General features: G+C 49.3%; 1 protein-coding gene across 1 annotated transcript; it reads left to right on the forward strand.

The window, feature by feature from the left end:
• The first annotated feature begins 11,712 nt into the window (after nucleotides 1-11,712).
• On the forward strand, nucleotides 11,713-18,168 carry HMOX1 (heme oxygenase 1). The gene is made up of 5 exons (XM_051609181.1): nucleotides 11,713-11,880; nucleotides 12,198-12,318; nucleotides 14,733-15,224; nucleotides 15,838-15,946; nucleotides 17,437-18,168. The coding sequence occupies exons 1-5, from the start codon at nucleotides 11,849-11,851 to the stop codon at nucleotides 17,571-17,573; spliced, it is 891 nt and encodes a 296-aa protein (XP_051465141.1). The 5' UTR covers nucleotides 11,713-11,848; the 3' UTR covers nucleotides 17,574-18,168.
• Nucleotides 18,169-18,425: the final 257 nt, after the last annotated feature.

The following is an 18,425-nucleotide window of genomic DNA, read 5'->3' on the forward strand; positions in this document are numbered from 1 at the left end:
ACTTGTAGGAAGGAGTTAAATAAGCTGAAGTTGTCCAAACCTCAGCACTTCCCTCTCCCTGTGCTGGCACTGCAGTCTCAGCTGTACCAAGCTCAGGCAGAGGCTTGAGAGTAAGAACTGTGAGCAAAGCCAGTCACAGTTCGTGGCAGCGGGGCGGGACAAAGCAGGGTGCTGGGTTTCCTCTTCTGTAAGCAGTTGTGGGATGGGAGGAGGCTCTATGCCTCCTTCAGCTTGCCAAGATGGGCAGCACATAGTACCCCTGGACAGTCTGTCCCTTGGCAAAATGAATTGTCATTTCCAATTCCATTGCATTCCAGATGCCTCTGTGTGAAGACCTTTCTGAACCAGATGGTATTATATATTTAATGTAATCCTCTTCAAGCAGCAGTCCTTAAACCAGGGTGTGCATGCTATCTTCTGGAGGTGGGAGGGAGGGAAATCTCCAGCCTAAAAGCTTCCTGTCCTGCCCCATCTTGCTGATGAGTCCAGGAGTGGCTCTGTTGGAGGTTGACTGAAGCTAAACATCTGTGTCTTCATCTGTGAGCTACTCACCCTCCCGCAGACAGCTCTGCAGCAGGACTTCACCATGCCACAGGACCCCACTTTCCTCACCTAAGAAGGGTTTAGGTCGAATGAATCGTGCAAAGCACTTTGTCTCTGAAGAGCGTGGCCTAAGAGCTGCGGGTTTCTGCCTTACCAACTCTGTGAGGATTTCATGTGGCAAGCACGGGAGCAGCACAGCTGCAGACCTCTATCACAACTCCATTTTTACCATTCAGCTTCCTGAAATAGCCTTCTTTTTTTTTTCTTTTCTTTTTTTTTTTTTTTTCTTTTTTAAAATAATCTCCAAAGCATCCTTGTCCCAGCAGATGCTAGAAGTGAAACCTGGGTGGAGAGGCTGGATTTGCCCATGCAGCACTGGCTCTGGCCTCTGCTGTCAACCCTGTAGCCAGCCCAGAGCCAAACTCAGCTCCCTGGAGAGTACCTCTCTGGAGAGCACCTTCACACAGAGCTTGCACCAAAGGCTCTGTGCTGGGAGCTTGGCCTGGAGGAGGACACTCAAAGGAGGGCTCATGAGCTACAAGCCAGCGCAGCATCCCCCCAAGTGTTGCAGACCTTCAAGGAAAGGTCCCTCCTGTGAGGCAAGACTCTGAGTTAAGGCACCAGAGTCTGAGAGCCCCCCCAGCTTCCCTCCTGCAAGTCTCAACAGAAAAACTGAGAACAAGGAGGAAAGGTGAAAGGGACAAATGCTGAGCATCCCCTCCTGGAGCACCTACAGAAGAGGAAGCAGAAGCAGATGCACAATGCAGCCCAGGCTGGCAAATTTTGCAATTGTGGGGCCAGAAGGGCCTCTGGAGCAAGGGGCCCAATGCCCAAACCCTCTTGCCAGTGCCTGGACTTGGGCTGCCTGGCTCTGCTGGGAAGGGAGGGCTTCTGGTGCCCAGTCAGCATTTGCAAAGGACACCAAGTTGTTCACCACAGTGATGTTTTGAACCCTGGATCATGACTCAGTGAGCACTTAGAGCTCTCAGTGCCCCCAGCTCTGTTGGTGCATTGCCAGGCTTCCCCTGAAAGAGAAATGAAGCCATCTCCGAAAGCAAGCCCTGAGCATGGGGAGTTCAAGCTACTCCTTGCTGCCCCTGAAATGCCCTGAGCCCACCTCAGGGTGAGGACTCCTTCTCCACCCTCACTTTCTTTCCTTGTTTTCTGGCTCCCTAGACAGCCAGGACAGGAGCTGGCAAAGCTGAGTGGGGACTGTCCCCAAGGAGGACCTGAGCACAGAGGAATTTGCTTGCAGCTATTTTCATCACAGGGGCGAACAGGTGGGAAGGGTTTTAGCTGGCTGCCAAGTAGGGTCAGTGTGAAACGATGACCAACAGGTGAAATTGCAGTGTTACTGTGGCAAGCCTGTCCTCTCCCCACCATGCAGCCAGTCCTGGTGGTCGTACTCTTCCCTGTGGGCCACCCAGTGTAGGGACATCTCATTTTTTCAAGCAACTGAGGATATGAGAAATGGGGACAAGGGCACTAAATTCTTCCATGTTCAAATTAGTACTGTCGTTTCTGTTACAAATGATACCAGTAATAGCTTGAACAATTTTGCAAGGTTTCTTTTAAAGAAACTTGGGGAAAAAAAAAAAAAAAAACACGTGCCAGAACTGCAAGGGATTATTTTAAGCACTGCCCAGGAGTTCCTGCATTGGCAAAAAAACTGTTTTATGATTGAAAAATAAATAAATAACCAAACGAATAAATAAATAAATAAATAAATGCACTGCCACTAAGATTTCCTTTAAACGCTTTTCTCTTTTTAAAAGTGTTTTCTAATGTTGCTGTGTTAAAAAGAAATACCGTTGCTTGCTCACTTCTGACCACCAGATGGCTGTGGTCCCTCGCACACCCAGCCTGAGCTCCACCAAAGTGCAGAGGACAACCTCTCCCCTCGCAGTGACCTGCTTAGCAAGGGCTCGCAGCCGCTGGAAACAAAACAAACCAAAGTTTGTCCTTATTCTAAGTATTATGCTGCAAGCTCAGCGTGGACTCCCACGTTTATGGTTCTACAGCACGCGTTGAGGCTTTGCCACTGCACCAGGGCCGGGGAGGAGAGCACTTGCACTGTGTCTAAGCATCCAGTAATAACCATGCCAGGAAAAGGATTGTGACCTGGATGCATATTTTGCATGCCCCAGAACAGTTGTTGCTATGTAAACTAAAGAAAAGTATAACTTCCTTGTACTGGGTCGGAGTTGCTCCACAGCTCTAAAAATCAAGTATCTGCTAAAAGTTAACGAGAATTTCCATGATGCTTGGGTTGTGTGGTTCTTGGCATACCAGCATTGCTTGTGCAGAGGCAAAAAAATAAATGCTTCTCTTTTACCCACTACTAAGCTCCAAATATTATACGAATTTATTTTCTTTAAAGAGTCGTTAACAAAAATATCTCCTGATTTCCCAGAACATTGTCTCACAAATCAGAACTGCAGTGTCCCACACAGTTGGAAGGCTCTTCTCCATCCCCCAGGACTTTCATGTTGCTCTGTCATGTCAAAACTTCCCCAAAGCTTATTTTGGGTAACAAAATTCCCCCTTCCTTCACAACATGAGAATAAAGCTCCTTTCTCTTCCCTTCAGATCACTTTTAGTGGTGCAGCTCAGGGCAGATGGAGATGCTGGGAAAGGATGTACAGTGTGGATCCAGCAGAGAAGGGGGTTGTGAGGAAAGAAAATGTTTCTGTAGGTAGCTCATTTTTATCTGTGTGGGGGCATAAGCAAAAGGAAGCACAAGAAGAGAGGAAAAAAGACAAAAAAAAAAAAAAAAAAAAAAAAAAAGGAAGGCAGATAGGAAAATATGCACACACATGAGAGTAAAAGTAGGTGCCCCAATGCTCAGAAGCAAGGAAATGGAGGTGACCAGTGGTCACCAGTGCAACACAAGGTGTGTACTGGCAGCCAGTCTGTTGGGTTTTTTTCTGTTTCTCCTGAAGGTATTTCACAAACCACACAGACAGAAGTGACTTCTTGCACCAGGGTGATCCCAAGGTATCCCTGAGGAGATGTCTCTTTCCTTGACTTGCCTACTCTCCCCTGGCTTTTAGGGCACTCAGAACATCCTGCACGGCACCCAGCACCTCTGCTGGGTGAACAAGTGTCCCTGTTGCTTTGTGTCAGAGACCGGCGAAACCTGAGCAAGGGAACAGGGACTCAGGGGCACAGGCTCACATGTAAAAGCTTCCTCTTCCCCATCTGCCGTTGTCCTTGCAAAATCCTGTCTGTGTGAGGGTGCACAGAAAGCACAGTGGGTTCACACTGCACAAGAAGGAAGATTCATTTCCCCCTCCCAGCAGGGTTGCCAGTGGTCAGAGGACAGAGATGGGTGAGGGGGGACAGGATCACTACCCATGGGTAGTTCACTGTTGTCTCCAGCAATGTTTCTGCAGGGCTGGACTTTGGTCCTGGCAGGAGCCAGGAGGCACAGGAGTGTTCTGCTCTGCAACAGTGAGGCTGGGGGCTCAGCCCTGGCAAGGAGACCCCAGGGGAGGCAGGCTCTGCAGCAGGGCTTTTTTCAGGGGAGGATGAGTAATTCCCTCCTGGCACTGAAAAGCTACATGTACCAGTCTTCAGGCACTGTGTTTTCCTGGCCAATCTTGGCAGAAAAGTGTGGATCAGGCACAAGGTGAATTTGACAGTGGGGTGAAGCAAGGACATGGCTTTCCTCCAGCTTGAGGGGAGAATATTTCTCCAGCACAGAGCAGCAGGAAAATCTGTGTTTAGAAAAATTTCTGTGAGGCATTTCAGTGGTATTTTTAGCTCCTTGAAAAAAAAAAAAAAAAAAAAAAAAAAAGCTTTAAATACCAAGCCAGTCTCAGTGAGAGATAGGTGCTAGTTTCTCTGAGCTTCTTTGTACAATTTCCGTGCAAATAAAAAAATAAATGAAGAAAAAAAAGCCAGAGTGCAGGTGATCAGCTGCCACCAGTGCCCCTCTGCCTGTCCCCGCTGCTTCCAGGCAGGAACACATTTCATAAAGCAATTCACACCATCAACCACCAGCTCTGGCAGAGCAATAACGGGGCAGCTCACCCCACCCCAAGCACCTCTAGTCCCTCTCATCTCTGCCAGGCCACACCTGGCAGCTGAACACATTAATTGAAATCCTACATTGCACCGGTGATCTTGTTAATGATTATTTAGCTTAAGAGCCTCAGCCATGGTCCCAAGGTCCTGCTGTGCCAGGCGCTGCGCAGGAACAGGGGATCTCGGCCACGCAGAACTGACAGCTCTGGCCCCCCGGTGCCTGGGATGCTATGGAAGACCTCCCTGAAAAGGGAGAAGTTCTTGCTCTTTTACACTAGCAGCTGCAGTCCATGAGCACTGCAGTGCATGAGGCTCTTCCAACACTGAGCACACCCTGCTCCCAGAAACATCTGCCCGTGATAATCCCCCTTTTCTTATTCCTTCTTGTTAGCATGTAGTGTCATGCTTTTAAAGCAAAGCTCTTCCAAACAGCAGCTCAGGCAGGTAAATGCAATCTCATGTGCCTGCCCCCGAGTGATTTTTTTGTAATGAATGTGGAGAAAAAAAAAAAAGGGGGGGGGGGGACGGGACGGGGAGGGGAAGGGGGCCAGGCTGTGCTACTGACATATGTATGGCTGTGGGTAAGCAGCTTACACTCGGCACACCCCGCATGCCAGCCCCTAAATTAAACTCCTTCCCACACCCCATATTCCCTGGGTTTGCTGTTTTCCACCAGTGCAGGAGGAGCCAGGTGCCCATCCAGCACTGCAGAGAGCAGTGTTCCTGTGCCTTGATTCCCCCCGGTATGGAGCAGGGACTGTCCCGGTCCCAGGGCAAACAGCCACACCATTCTCCATGTCCGCAGGTCAGCAAGCTGGGCAGCTTTCCCAGCATGAGACAACTCTTCTGGCCTTTCCCGGCCCTTTCACCACCCCGCCCGCCCCCCAGCACAGCTGCAGAGCACTGGGAAGCACAGCTGGAGGGGGGGGAAGCATTTTGCCTCTGCCAGTGATGCCCCATGTCCTTGCCGGGACTCCCCACTCTTGTGTGAGCCTCAAAACCCCCCAGCCTGCCTCCCAATCATACTGACTCACCCTTTCCCCAGCGTGGGCGTCCTGCTGAGTCAGGGTCACGCTGGGGCACAGCATATTGCTGAGTAAAGGTTCCGCCCTAGGGCTGCGGGGCTCTTTTGCTGAGTCACGGTAGAGCAGGGTCCACGTGAGGCTGTTTTTTTGCTAAGGGGCGGTTTCCTGGGCTCTGCCTTGAGATTGCAGCTGCTGTTCTTGGCCCCGGTCCCTGCTTCTCTGGACAATCGGAGAAATCTCTAGAAATAGCCGCGGCTGTGCAGCCCCGCGAGGGAGGAGGATGCACATTTCCCATAGCGCAGGGGCAGGGAACCATGGGGGGGTGAGGTGGAAACCACGGTGGGTGGTGTTGGGGGGCATGAGGGGGTGTCTGGGTCTCACTCTCTTTGCAGAACTTGGTTTTCAGCTCCATCTCCTCCCCTCCTCTGAGAAAAGGGTGTGTGAGCTGTGGCACAAAGTCGTACTTGTTGCATATGTGTGACTTTCAAATCCAGATTTTCGGCTTGTCCAGTCTGACAGTCAGGGCACACTTTGCTTTACACCCTGTAGGACTGAAACAAGGGAGGCGGCTTGGTCTGAAACATTTGTCCAAACGGTACTTTTATTTCTAACTTTGCCCTGCTCATTTCAACACCTCCGTTTTGCTCCCAAAGCAAATCCCCAGCAGGACACAGGCTCCATCCCTGCCAACACTGAGACTCTGAGGAGTGAGGTGGACTCTATGCACTCTTCCCCAAAATTTCAGCCCCATGTACCAGTAACCTGGAGACCTTCTTCACACTTCATGTCACTACCTGACCCTGAGTCTCTGGTTGCAGAGCAGGCACGTGCCTTGCAGGGTTCTCCCTCCCTGCCCTGCTCCCAGCTAGCCCAGAGCTCTCCCCTTGCTCATAGCCATGTGCTGGAGACACATACATCCACACATCTTTAAAAGTATGTATTGCAATCTGCACTTCCTATTTTTGGTCATGCTGGTTCTCTTAAGCCTGAGAAATCTGCCTGCACCTCCATTTTCCCACCACGCTGGTCTCCGGGGTTCCCACATATGGGGTTTGCCCAGCACACCCATGTGTGTCTATAGGGCTCTCCCAAGGGTACCAGCAATGCCAGCCCAGAGGACACCTGCAGTGCCTGTGCTCCCCACGGGGATCTGCAGTGCCTTGTACTCCTGACCTCCTTTTTTCCACCTGCACCTTTGATCTGGTCTTGGATGGCTCAATGCTGACTGCAGCAAGCACAGGCAGTTCTGCCAGGGCCAGCAGGGCTGGGCTATCTCCCTTTGGTAAACACAAACTAGCACGTAACATCCCCCTGCACTCCTGCACGGACTCCCTTCTTCAGCAAGTGGCTATAGCAACTTATTTTTATTTTCTTTTCCCATTACACAGCAAATCCTGCTTACTGAGTCAGCTCTCCCGGTGCACACCAGGCGGCTGGATTTTGCTGTGTCACGGTGCATTTTGCTGTGTCACTGTCTGAGAGAGCCCATTAACCCCGGGGAGCCGGGAAGGCTGGTTTTCACCGGCTGGTGCCTCCCCTGCCGAGCTGCCGGGAGCTGCTGGCCCGAGCCCAGTGTCTAAGGGCACTTCCCACACGGGTTCAGGAGAGCTGACTTGGCAATCCATGACTGCCTGTGTAACGAGACATTTCTGACCATAAATCTGTTGGCAGAACATGTTGTTAAGTCTATAAAGAGGAGAAACCCCCCCACCCCCTCCCTTATCCCAGATGCAAACACTAACTTCCTGCTGTTGTTAACCATTTATCTACACCATCTGTTGATTAAGCATTTTCTCAGAGGTTGGGCTGGGCAGACAGAGGCTTTTAAGCCCAACAGGAACTATTACAAATATCTTGCCTGAGGCTACTTGGTTCACCTCTGCTAGAAATCTCCTGGGCAGTTTCACTGGTGCCCCTAGCACCAGCCAGCTCTCTGGAAGAATAGGAGATCATAGGGCTTCTGGTAGGAATGTTGGAGACCACAGGTCTGATGCTTCAATGAGGTCCAAGCAAAATCTCAAAGTGACCTGGATACAGACTGGCCTCTGCTTTCCTGTGCCCACTATGCCCAGAGCGAGTTGCTCTGGGCAGTTTGTTCCTTCTGCTCAGAGCACACAGCTCCTTCCCCGTGCATTGCTCTCACGTGTCAATATCCCACGTTCTCTTCTAAGAAGAGATGGTCCCTCACAGATCACTGACAGCAGCACACTTGGTGTCATTAACCTTCCCATGCTGCATAGCAACAGCACAGCAGAAGCAATGCAAGTCCTTGCTGGAGAGTGCTGGATGGGGCTGGAAATGCCGCAGGCCAGGGACCACAAAGATGATGACACATCACTTTCAGTTCTCCTTTCATCTTGCTGCAGAGCATTTGGGCTTTTCTGGAGAACTGGGTCCAGTCTCACAGCTGCTCCATCCCAAGTAACCTTGATAGCTAGAAACCAGATGGCATAAATAAGTTATGGGGCATGGCTTGCTTGTCTGCATCTATGGAAAAGCTCCCAGTGGAGGTGAGCTGCAGTTAGGACCTTATCTGCTATGGAGCAGATAATCCTGAGTGCCATCAAGCAGCATGTACAAGACAATCAAGGGATGAGGCCCAGCCAGCATGGGTTTAGGAAAGGAAGGAGGTCCTGCCTGACTAATCTGATCTACTATGACTGGGAGACCTGCCTAGTGGATGAGGGGAAGACTGTGGATGTGGTCTACCTCAACTAGCTACCAGTCCATGGCTTGGACAGGTGCATCCTTTGCTGGGTTAAAAACTGCCTGGATGACCGGGCCCAGAGAGTGATGGTGAATGGAGCTGCATCCAGTTGGCATCTGATTACCAGTGTGTCTCCCAGGGATCAGTGCTGGGCCCAGTCCTATTCAGCATCTTTACTGACAACCTGGATGTGGGGTTTGAGTCCACCCTTAGTAAACTCGCGGATGACACCAAGCTGTGGGCTGGTTGTTGATCTGTTGGAGGGTAGGAAGAAGCTGCAGGAGGACCTGGACAGGCTGGGTCAATGGGCCAAGCCCAGTGGCATGAAATTCAGCAAGACCAAGTGCAGGGCCCTGCACTTTGGCCACAATAACCCCAGGCAGCACTTCAGGCTGGGGGAAGAGTGGCTGTACAGCTGCCCAGCAGAGAGACCTGGGAGTACTGGTTGACAACCAGTTGAACATGAGCCAGCAGTGTGCCCAGATGACCCAGAAGGCCAATGGTATCCTGGCTTGTATCAGGAATAGTGTGGCCAGCAGGAGCAGGGATGTAATTCTCTCCCTGTACTCAGCACTGGTGAGGCCTCACCTCACGTACTGTGTCCAGTTCTGGGCCCCTCACTTCAAGAAGGATCTTGAGGTGTTGGAGCTGGTCCAGAGGAGAGCAACAAGGCTGGTGAAGGGACTAGAGGGAAAGTCTTATAGGGATAGACTGAGGGAGCTGGGGTTGTTTAGCCTGGAGGAGACTCAGGGGAGACCTTATCACTCTCTTCAACTACCTGAAGGGAGGTTGCACGAAGGTGGGGGTCAGGCTCTTCTCCCAGGCAACTAGTGACAGGATGAGCCAACATGACCTGAAGCTGAGCCAGGGGAGGTTTAGGTTGGATATTAGGAAGCACTTCCTCACAGAAAGGGTGATCAGACATTGGAATGGACTGCCCAGGGAAGTGGTGGACTCCATCCCTGGAGGTGTTTAAGGAAAGGCTGGATGTGGCACTTCGTGCCATGGCCTAGCCGATGTGATGGTGTTAGGTCATAAGTTTGGACTTGATGATCTCAGAGATCTTTTCCAGCCTCAATAATTCTGTGATCCCTTGTGACCAGCCCAGGAGAAACTGAAGTTTCAAGATCCAGAAGGAGATGCATTGGCTCCATGTCCTGGACAGTGTGGTTACGAGCCAGGACTTATACCTGGGAAGAAGTATACTACCCAGAATGGCAGTGACATCACGAGGCACCCTCTCTCCCCCAAAGTCTCACATCCACATCTACCTCAACCCTGAATGGAAGGAAGGAGGTGGAACTTTTGGATACATCCTTTGGAGTGCCTCCAAGCATGCAAACTCTGGGAAGAAGGTAGGCAGGCAGGGGACAAAAGCACTGGCCTGAAAGCAACCAGAAGTTCCTTGGAGGGGAACTGGGTACATTACTGGAGCTGCAGAACAAAGATGAAAGGACCAGGCCTTGAAGGTGGGGTTTTTTTCATATTATTTAATAAAATTAATAATATTCTTCATTTTCGTATTCTTATATATTTCCTACTTCCCTCCACTAGAACTAAAGGTTCAATCTGTGCTCCAGCTTCCCATCTCAGAATAGGACACGCTGAAAAGGACAGGAAAGGTGAGATTTAAGGAGCAATGCCAGAGGAAAAGGCTCATTTTGGGGCCATCCCTGTGGCAAAATGGCATCAATGTCTTCAGGAGGGACTGGCTATGAAGCCTGGTGCTCCCATGGACTCTGCACTGGAGCCCTCTCTCAGGGTATGTTTGGGGCTTTGTCACACTTGCTTCAAAGATTCACACATCCTGATATATTTATTTTACCTTACAGAAAACCAAGCAATCCAGCAGCAAGCGGTCTGCAATGGCATGGGGGTAAGAGTGGAATGTGTCTTTTAAAGCACTGTTGCTTTAAAAGACAAAGAAAGACAGGAAAAGTCTGGCTGAGTCAGCGTGGAAGCGCTGAGTAATTCTTCCTGAGTGCTGCACCACATGCCAGATGTCTGCCTGAGACAAAAAAAAAACAAGTGTAGAAGCATATTTCTTCCAGGACATCCTTCTAACTTTTAGCACCAAACCCAGCTGTGCCAGGTGTAGGGACAGGAAGACATGCAAGGCAGGCAGCTTGGACCACAGCACCCACCAACAAAGCCCCAGAGTGGACTCGCTAGAGGGGACAGATGGACAGAAGATGCCTTTCCCCTCCTGCCCAGGCTCTGTCTCCCTACCACCCCATGCATGGCTTCAGTATGGGGCTTTCTCTCCCCTACAGTGGCTTTAAGAGCCCAGCTCTTTGGGTCGAGCACAAGGTGTGTTCTTTTCCGAAGTACAGCTGGCGATGCATCGTCCATCCTGGCTAGCCCTGCTTGCAGCAGCTCAGCCACGGCTGGAAAAGAAGGGCTCAGCTTCATCTGCTGGCTGCCTCTGACCACTTCACCAGACAAAATAGCAGAGCAGCCAGATACTGCGAAAAGCACCTTGTCCGACCCTCTTTTTCCTAATCAGAGAAATTCTTTGCTTCTGAAAGTCTCTGCAGGATTTCTCAGTTTCCCTCAAGTCTTGTATCACATCTTTTCAGTCCACCAGCTACCCCAACCTTCAGGGCATCTAGGAGGTGGCATGCTATTCTTCAAAACTGCCCTGCACACAGCTGTGCTAATAGCAGGAGCCTTTTGCCACACAAATCACACAGTATTTTTTCCATGCACCAGGGAGTGTGGAAAGGCTCCTTTCCCTGTGCATCAGCACAGGCACACCTGTGCTGGCTCCATGCAAAGGGACAGGGCTTATTTCCCAGTGCCCAGCACTCTGCATGAGCAGTTCTGGTGCATGCATGTGCCACAGCAGCCCCCCATGCCCAGGACTGGCACACACCCCAGGGTCCCTGCTGGCAGAGACTCTCTGAAGATGGGCACAGTCATGGGAATTAAGATGTTTATACCTGAGTTGTGCTAGGGCAGATGAGGATGGGTGTTCTCTTACCTCTCCAGGCAGGGTGCAGCCAGGGCACAGACTGGGGCGTAGGGAGAGGAGGCTGCCCACCCTGCCCCAGGCACTGCTCCTGCAAATCCACCCCTCCTTGTCCAATCCCGCTACCCTCAGCACAGGGAGCAGCTCCTGCAGCACTTGCGCTCTGCCTGCCCACAGGCACTGCGCCGAAAGGGTTACAGAGCCGGGAACTCTGGAAGGAGAGAGAAGCTGTGGGACATCCTCTTGTTTGTGCTTAGTAGTCTAAACTCATCAGGTGACTTCCTTCTGGTCCCTCGGGGCTGCAGGGAGAGGACAGGGTGGCAGCCAGCGCCGGGAAAGGAAATGCAGTGGTGTTGCAAGAAGTTTTGCTGTACACACTGAGGTCAGCGGTTTGGCTGCTCACGTGGCCCGGGCTGTATAAAACTGGATGCGGGAGACGGGCTGCCCAGCTCAGAGGCTTCTCTGTCCTGGGAGCTGAGAGGAAGGAGGCAAGCACGAGCAGGAAGGAAAGAAAACAAACACCAACCAACCAAAACAACAGGGAAGCGGAGGAGTGAAACGAAGTGGGAAAACATGGAAACTTCCCGGACGCACAGCTCCGAAAGGTGAGAGTGGGACGGGAATGAAAAGGGAATTCTTTGACAGAAGAGTACTGTTTCTCCCCCTGCTTTTAGGTATGCTGTTCCTGTTTCTGCTATGCAGGGAATGGCATGTTCCTGCTTTGGCTTCTGGATGGAGTCTGTCTGTCCTCCCTGCTCGGGACAGCACTTGGGATGCTGGTGCTCCCCTCTTCCCACCCACGGCTCTCGGGAATGCTCTGCTTTTCTTCCTGCAATCCCCCTTTTTTCTCCTACAGAGCTAACATCCCTTTTGCCAGAGGAGTGCGACAGCACTGACATCTGTTTTGCTGCTCTTCCTTCAGCATGTCCAAGGACCTGTCAGAACTGATGAAGGAAGCCACCAAGGAGGTGCACGAGCAGGCAGAGAACACCCCGTTCATGAAGAATTTTCAGAAGGGGCAAGTGTCACTCCAGGAGTTTAAGGTACTTTGTAGCAGAATTGCTCAGGGATGGGATTTCCTTGCCAGGAAATAAACTGCTAGGTCGGATGGGCTGCAGGGGGACTAAAGGGGGAGGAGGGGGGTGGTGCAAGTAAGGAGGTGCTTTGCATTACAGCTGTCTGGTATCAGCATCTCCTGGGCAAGACGTGATCTTCCTCAAACTGCAGCACAGTAAGATCTTACCGGCTCCTCTGGCACAAGGCAGGGCAGGACTGTGTGCGTCAGGATGGGCAGCCAAGCTGAAACTGGATAAAAAGACAAAGAGGCTGATGGGATTAATTCTGTTGTTTTTCTGTTTTCTTCATAAATGCCTGCATATTGATTATTGGCAATGACAGCTAAAGGAGACATGGCTATGTGCAGATACTTGAGTTGCTGAAATGCCCCAAAGAGGGAGAATACTAAATTAACAGCGCTCTAAGCAGCTACAACTAGAAATAATGATGGTATTGTGAGAAACTGAGGATGTGGGATCATCTCTGGCACTGAACTTTGCAGTGTTTCCATTGTCACTTGGCTTATACCAGAGCTGAGATCATGAACAGTAAGAACTCAAAGGCAGACTGAGTTTGAGCAAGCCATGTCTGCCTCTAACAGGTAGGAGCCTGTTGTTTTTCTTAGGATAAAAGAGAAACATTTGCAAATATTAGTCTGCACCTAGCCAGGCTTGATACATGATTCCTGGGATCTAAGCCACATAACAAAGCGATGAGCAAAAACAAAGCACACACCTTGGGCCAGAAATTCCTGGGAGGCTACAGGATGTGACGCCTGGGCTTGCAAATAACAGCTAGCGATCCAACCTGTGGTTTAATTACTTTGTTGTTGAATTGTTCCTTGGCAAATAAATCCACAAGAGCAGGAAAAAGCCTACTTATTTCTGACAGGTCGCATTCAGGGTACTTAGTCAAGCAGAAGTTTAATCTCAGGTGCTGACTTCCTGCTGTTAGAACTGCAGCACGGGTGAGGCAGTGAACTTTGAGACAAGCTGGCAGGAGGGTTTCTTCAGGCTTTGAAGAAAACAGCTCAGTTTATTAGAAGATACTTACATGCTGTCAGGGGGAGTCAGATGTGATGTGGGTTTTAAGATGTAATGGCAGTTTTAAAAATCCACATTTCCCATTAAATCACTATCTGCTTCTGAAAACAACCAGTCAAGTTGTACTTTCTTAATTTGTTAGGCAATGTTCCCATATTTTATTTCATTTCCAGTAAGCTGGATAGCAGGTTATTGTTTAAAAACTTCTATTTTTGTTTGCTCTCTTGGCAAGGGTATATATCTGTCCTGACACATGACTCCCCAGAATCTGACTATTTGCTTCCACAACCAAGCCACTGCCTATGTGCTTACCAAAGTCCTCTTTGCTGATACATTGGGGAAAAGTTGAAACACGACTCTTTTACTGCAGAACTGATTGCTTTGTTGGAGAGTAAACTGCTTTCTCTCCTGCCACCAGCTTAATTCCGTTCTTCCCCGCCTCTCCCGCCTCCAAACCTGACTCACCTGAACTGCAACACCTTCATGTTTTACCCTTTGTGGCTGAGAAGGGATTCCAGTGTAAGGAAGGGGTTGTGTAGGTGTAAATATGTCTAGAGCCTCTGAAAACAGAAAGCCTGGAGAAGGAAAGAACACAGCTAGATTGTTTTATGCCACGTGGAAAAGCTGGCAGAGAAAATAAAGTAACACATAAGCTGGGAAAAACAACAACAACAATGGTTTCAAAATAGAGAGAACACACAGCCTCAGAGCATTCCTTCACAAAGGCATCTTTCAGAGGCAGGCTGTGCTTTCAGCCCCCTTTTATCTTGTCTGCTGGGGGCAGCTGAGGGCGCAACCCTCTTCACAAATCTAAATGAGGAGAGCAGTGGTGCCCCAGCTCCCAGGATGGTGGGATGCCAACATGATGAATACCCTGAAAACTGAATGGGGTGTGTCATCATCTCACAGGGCCCCACAACAGGAAGCCACATCTTGAAGCATTTAGATTTGAACAATGCACCAGAAAATATACCTTAGGGAATACCCTCTCTATTGACCAAGAGAGGAGATGAATAGACCAGGCATGAATTAATAGGACTCCAGTTTCTATTAAATGAAGCTGCAAGACCTTTAACTTCAAGGTGAAGGTAGCAGCTTTTAAGAGCAGATAAGACCAATATCTACTGCAAAGGGCTTAGGTCTTACCTGGTGCTGCCTCAAGCAGAAGAGGAAAAAGGCTAAACAGTGTCTCACTGCACCTTGCAACTCTGTTCTCCACATGGGAAACCTGCAACACCAAAGATGTGCATGACCCATCCTAGGTGTGCCCATGAGTAAACTTTTTGTTAATAGGATTTGTCCCCCAGACCTGAAGAAGACAGATGCACCTGTAGCTCATCATCTTCCTTCTCTTTCAGCTGGTTACAGCATCCTTGTACTTCATCTACTCTGCTCTGGAGGAAGAGATTGAACGTAACAAGAACAACCCAGTTTATTCCCCTGTGTATTTTCCGGCGGAGCTGCACCGGAAAGCTGCCCTGGAGGAAGACTTGGAGTACTTCTATGGCAGCAACTGGAGGGAAGAGATCCCATGTCCTGAGGCTACTCGGAAATACGTTGAGAGGCTCCACTATGTAGGCAAGAACCACCCAGAGCTCCTGGTGGCCCATGCCTACACTCGGTATTTGGGAGACCTGTCTGGGGGACAGGTGCTGAAGAAAATTGCTCAAAAGGCCCTCCAGCTGCCCAGCACTGGAGAAGGGCTGGCTTTCTTCACCTTTGATGGAGTCTCCAATGCCACCAAGTTCAAGCAGCTCTATCGCTCCCGCATGAATGCCATTGAGATGGATCTTGCCACTAAGATGAGAGTCTTGGAGGAGGCCAAGAAAGCATTCCTGCTGAATATACGGGTGAGTAACAACCAGCCAGCCCTGCCTGGCCACATCCTCTCTGAAACGTAACAGCTACAGGGGAAAGGCGAAGCTGGTAATTCCACAGTGGAGCTCATGGGAAGTTTTGGATTAGGGCAAGCTACTCAGAGTTGGATGGCTACACTTGTCCAACCTGGGAGCCTAGTAAAAATCTGCTCTCTGATAAGTTCTTCTCCCCCACTAGGGTTTGAATTCAGTCTCTTTTGTGTGCCATTATTCAGATATGAATGAGGGCCTGTAGTGGGAGTAGGAATCACCATCTATCTGTCCTACCTCTATAGTACCACTTCACAGCTCCTCTGCGGATGCTGACTGGATGCACAGGTATCTTGCTTTCCTTCCCATCAGAAGACAGGCAGTATCCTTCTCCTTGAGCTGGAAGCTGCAGGGAGAACCTGTAAAGTGAACAAGGAGTTTGGAAAACATGCTTTTGACCTCACAGGCAGATAATGTACTGTGCAAAAAAAAATGTCAGGAGACTGGGGCTGAAGGCTTGTGTCTTCCTCTAGTTCCTAAAGTGCCTGGGGCAGGGGCAAGGGGTCCAGTGAAAGAAGAGGAGGCCATGTAACGAGACAGTGTTCCTTCTTCTCAGGTGTTTGAGGCACTGCAGGAGTTGGTGTCTAAGGGCCAGGAGAATGGCCACCCTGTGCAGCTGAAGGCAGAACTTCGTACAAGGAACGTTAACAAATCACATGAGCACGGTAAGGCACTTCTAAGGGCATATGTTTAACATTGCCCCTTGTAGTTTTGGTCTCCTCCCTTCCTCTGTTCTTGTTTGTAAAAGCCACTGAGAAAAGAGGACAAGGTACTTGCCCCATCTTTTCTCCAGCCATGAGTAGGTAGTGCAAGGAGAGGCACTGGTGTGTGCAAAACTTCTTCTAGATGTGACAGAATGACATATGTGGACTCTCCAGAAATAGTGTCAATGAGGGAGCTTTACAAGGAAAAACTCCCTTCTCCTCCTCTTAGGATTTAACAAGTGTAAGGTTCATGCCTCACATGCGTTTTGACCACAAAGAAAACTCGCCTCAAGTTCACAGAAGCAGAGGTGGCAATTTTGGGCTCTGCAGATCAGCTGTGGTGCTGTTATCCTGACAGAAGGCTCTTCCAGACACAAAGCCTTATCCATCAGCCTGTCCTAATTTTCCTGCCTTCCAGAAGTATTTGTTAAAAACACTCCTAAAAGTGTGCTGGGTTTATAGTGAACATTTTTCTGGATGGTGAAATGTTACCAGCTGGGAAGTGGGGATGTACAAGGCTGCCCATCAGTTTTGCAAAACTTAAAAATCTCCATCTTCCGGCAAGGACCAATCCTGAACCAGGCAAAGCCAGAGCAGCAGCTGCAAGCCCAGCAATCCCTTTTCGGGTGATTGTGACAGAGTGAGGAAGGGCCATGCTCAGATGTTTATAGAGGAGAGTGGTTTCCCTGATAATGTGTAATTCAAATAAAAAGCCCTTATGACCTACCCAGTCTGAAACTAAAAGGGAGATTGTTTGGTGCATGCTGGAGTAAATCACAGTTTTCCCATGGCAAAGAATGTAAACAGATATTTTTCTTGTGTATCTCTAAAAAGTGAACCTTAAAGCAACTTCTTTGGAAAAGGCGGCAAAAGTTCTAAGTGAAACTTTGCTGCTCCTTTCCCAATACACCTATAAAAGCTGGATTTTTAGAAAAAAAAATAGTTTTGGATGAGGAATCCCATCCTAAAGTTCCACTGAGAAAACAATTTGTCTGGAGTGCTAAGGACTACCTGTTTAAGGTCATTAGATAACTAACCAATTAAATCAATGAGATGGAAGAGATAAAATGCTTTTTACAATTCTGGCTTGAGTGTTTGGCTGTCTTCTGCACACACCAGGGGTTTGATGGAGCTGCACAGTGCATTTATAAGCCTGTAAGCAAAGGAAAGAGGTGCCTACTCACATACATACAGGGTTGTGAGCCTTTGTGCTTCCCAGGTCAAGGCTGCTCCTTCCTTTCTTCACCTACCCCAGGAGAGCAGAACCTGCTCCCACTGTTTCCCCCAGTCCAGCTGGGACTCTGGGCTTTCTCCTCCCTTTAACAACCCCAGCAGCGTCTACTCTGGCATTGGGGAGAGCAAGCATGGCATACAGGCAGCTTCTTGCATCAAGCTTTTCTCACCCACTGTTTTTTCTCCCCTTTTTTTTTTTTCCTTCATATTTGATCTAGGTCAAATGCCTGGGAAAGAAAGTGAGAAGACAAACAAGAGACACACAGGCATGATGCCCATCACTCCCTTGGTGCGGTGGATCCTGGCGCTCAGCTTCCTAGCCACAACAGTTGCCGTGGGCTTATTTGCCATGTGAAAGAGCAGGACCTTCACCTTCTTGTTGTGCCTTCCCTCACCCTGAACTAATCCACCTTCCCCGGTCCTTGTGAGAGAAATTCCCCCTGACTGGGTACTGTGATCTTGGCTCTGCCACTAATATTGAGAGACTTTTCTCCCCAGAAATCAGAGTGCTGTAAGGGGCTTCAGGCAAAGTCTCTCTTGTGCTTGGTGTGAGCTCTCCTCAGAGACTAACTTTATCACCAAAATCTAAGGGTAGAAAAGGCTAAAAACAATGGCCAAGAGTTGTCATTGCTATACAGAGTGCCTGCAAAAATTCTACAGGATCGGAAACGCAGCTTTGATGTCTGTGTCTCGTCAGAAAAACAAAGCTCCCCAGAGCTCTGTTTGCTCAGTTTCTATACTGCTAGATAATGCTGTGATCACTTTTTCTGTGGGGCCACGGTGCTCCTGTGGGTTATACACTGTTTTATATGACACTAGGAGGCCTTTGTTAATTCTTTTTTCCAATCATTTTTGTTTTCTAAAAAGCAGAAGACGGTTGTTGAAGATACAGTGTTATTCTCTTGTCTGATTATATAATTTATATACATAATAAACTTCAACGTAAAGTTTTCAGGTCTGGTGTTTTCTATTATTGAAGCTTTACCTGGGGAGAAAGGAGGTGTCTTTTTTCCTCCCAGTTTTACGTCTTTTGGAGCTGCTGATCCCAGAGACATGACAATAGATGAAAGTGGGAGCTATCATCAGAGCCAAACTTTTTCTCCCACTTAGTGCTAACAAGAAGCTGGGGCAAGTTTCTGCAGCTCCTACATGCTTGTCTCTGTTTCTGGAAACGGCACAAAATTCTGTGACTGTATTAAGTGTTTTT

Source organism: Apus apus, chromosome 1, assembly GCF_020740795.1.
Source record: "Apus apus isolate bApuApu2 chromosome 1, bApuApu2.pri.cur, whole genome shotgun sequence".
NCBI classification, from domain to species: Eukaryota; Metazoa; Chordata; class Aves; order Apodiformes; family Apodidae; genus Apus; species Apus apus.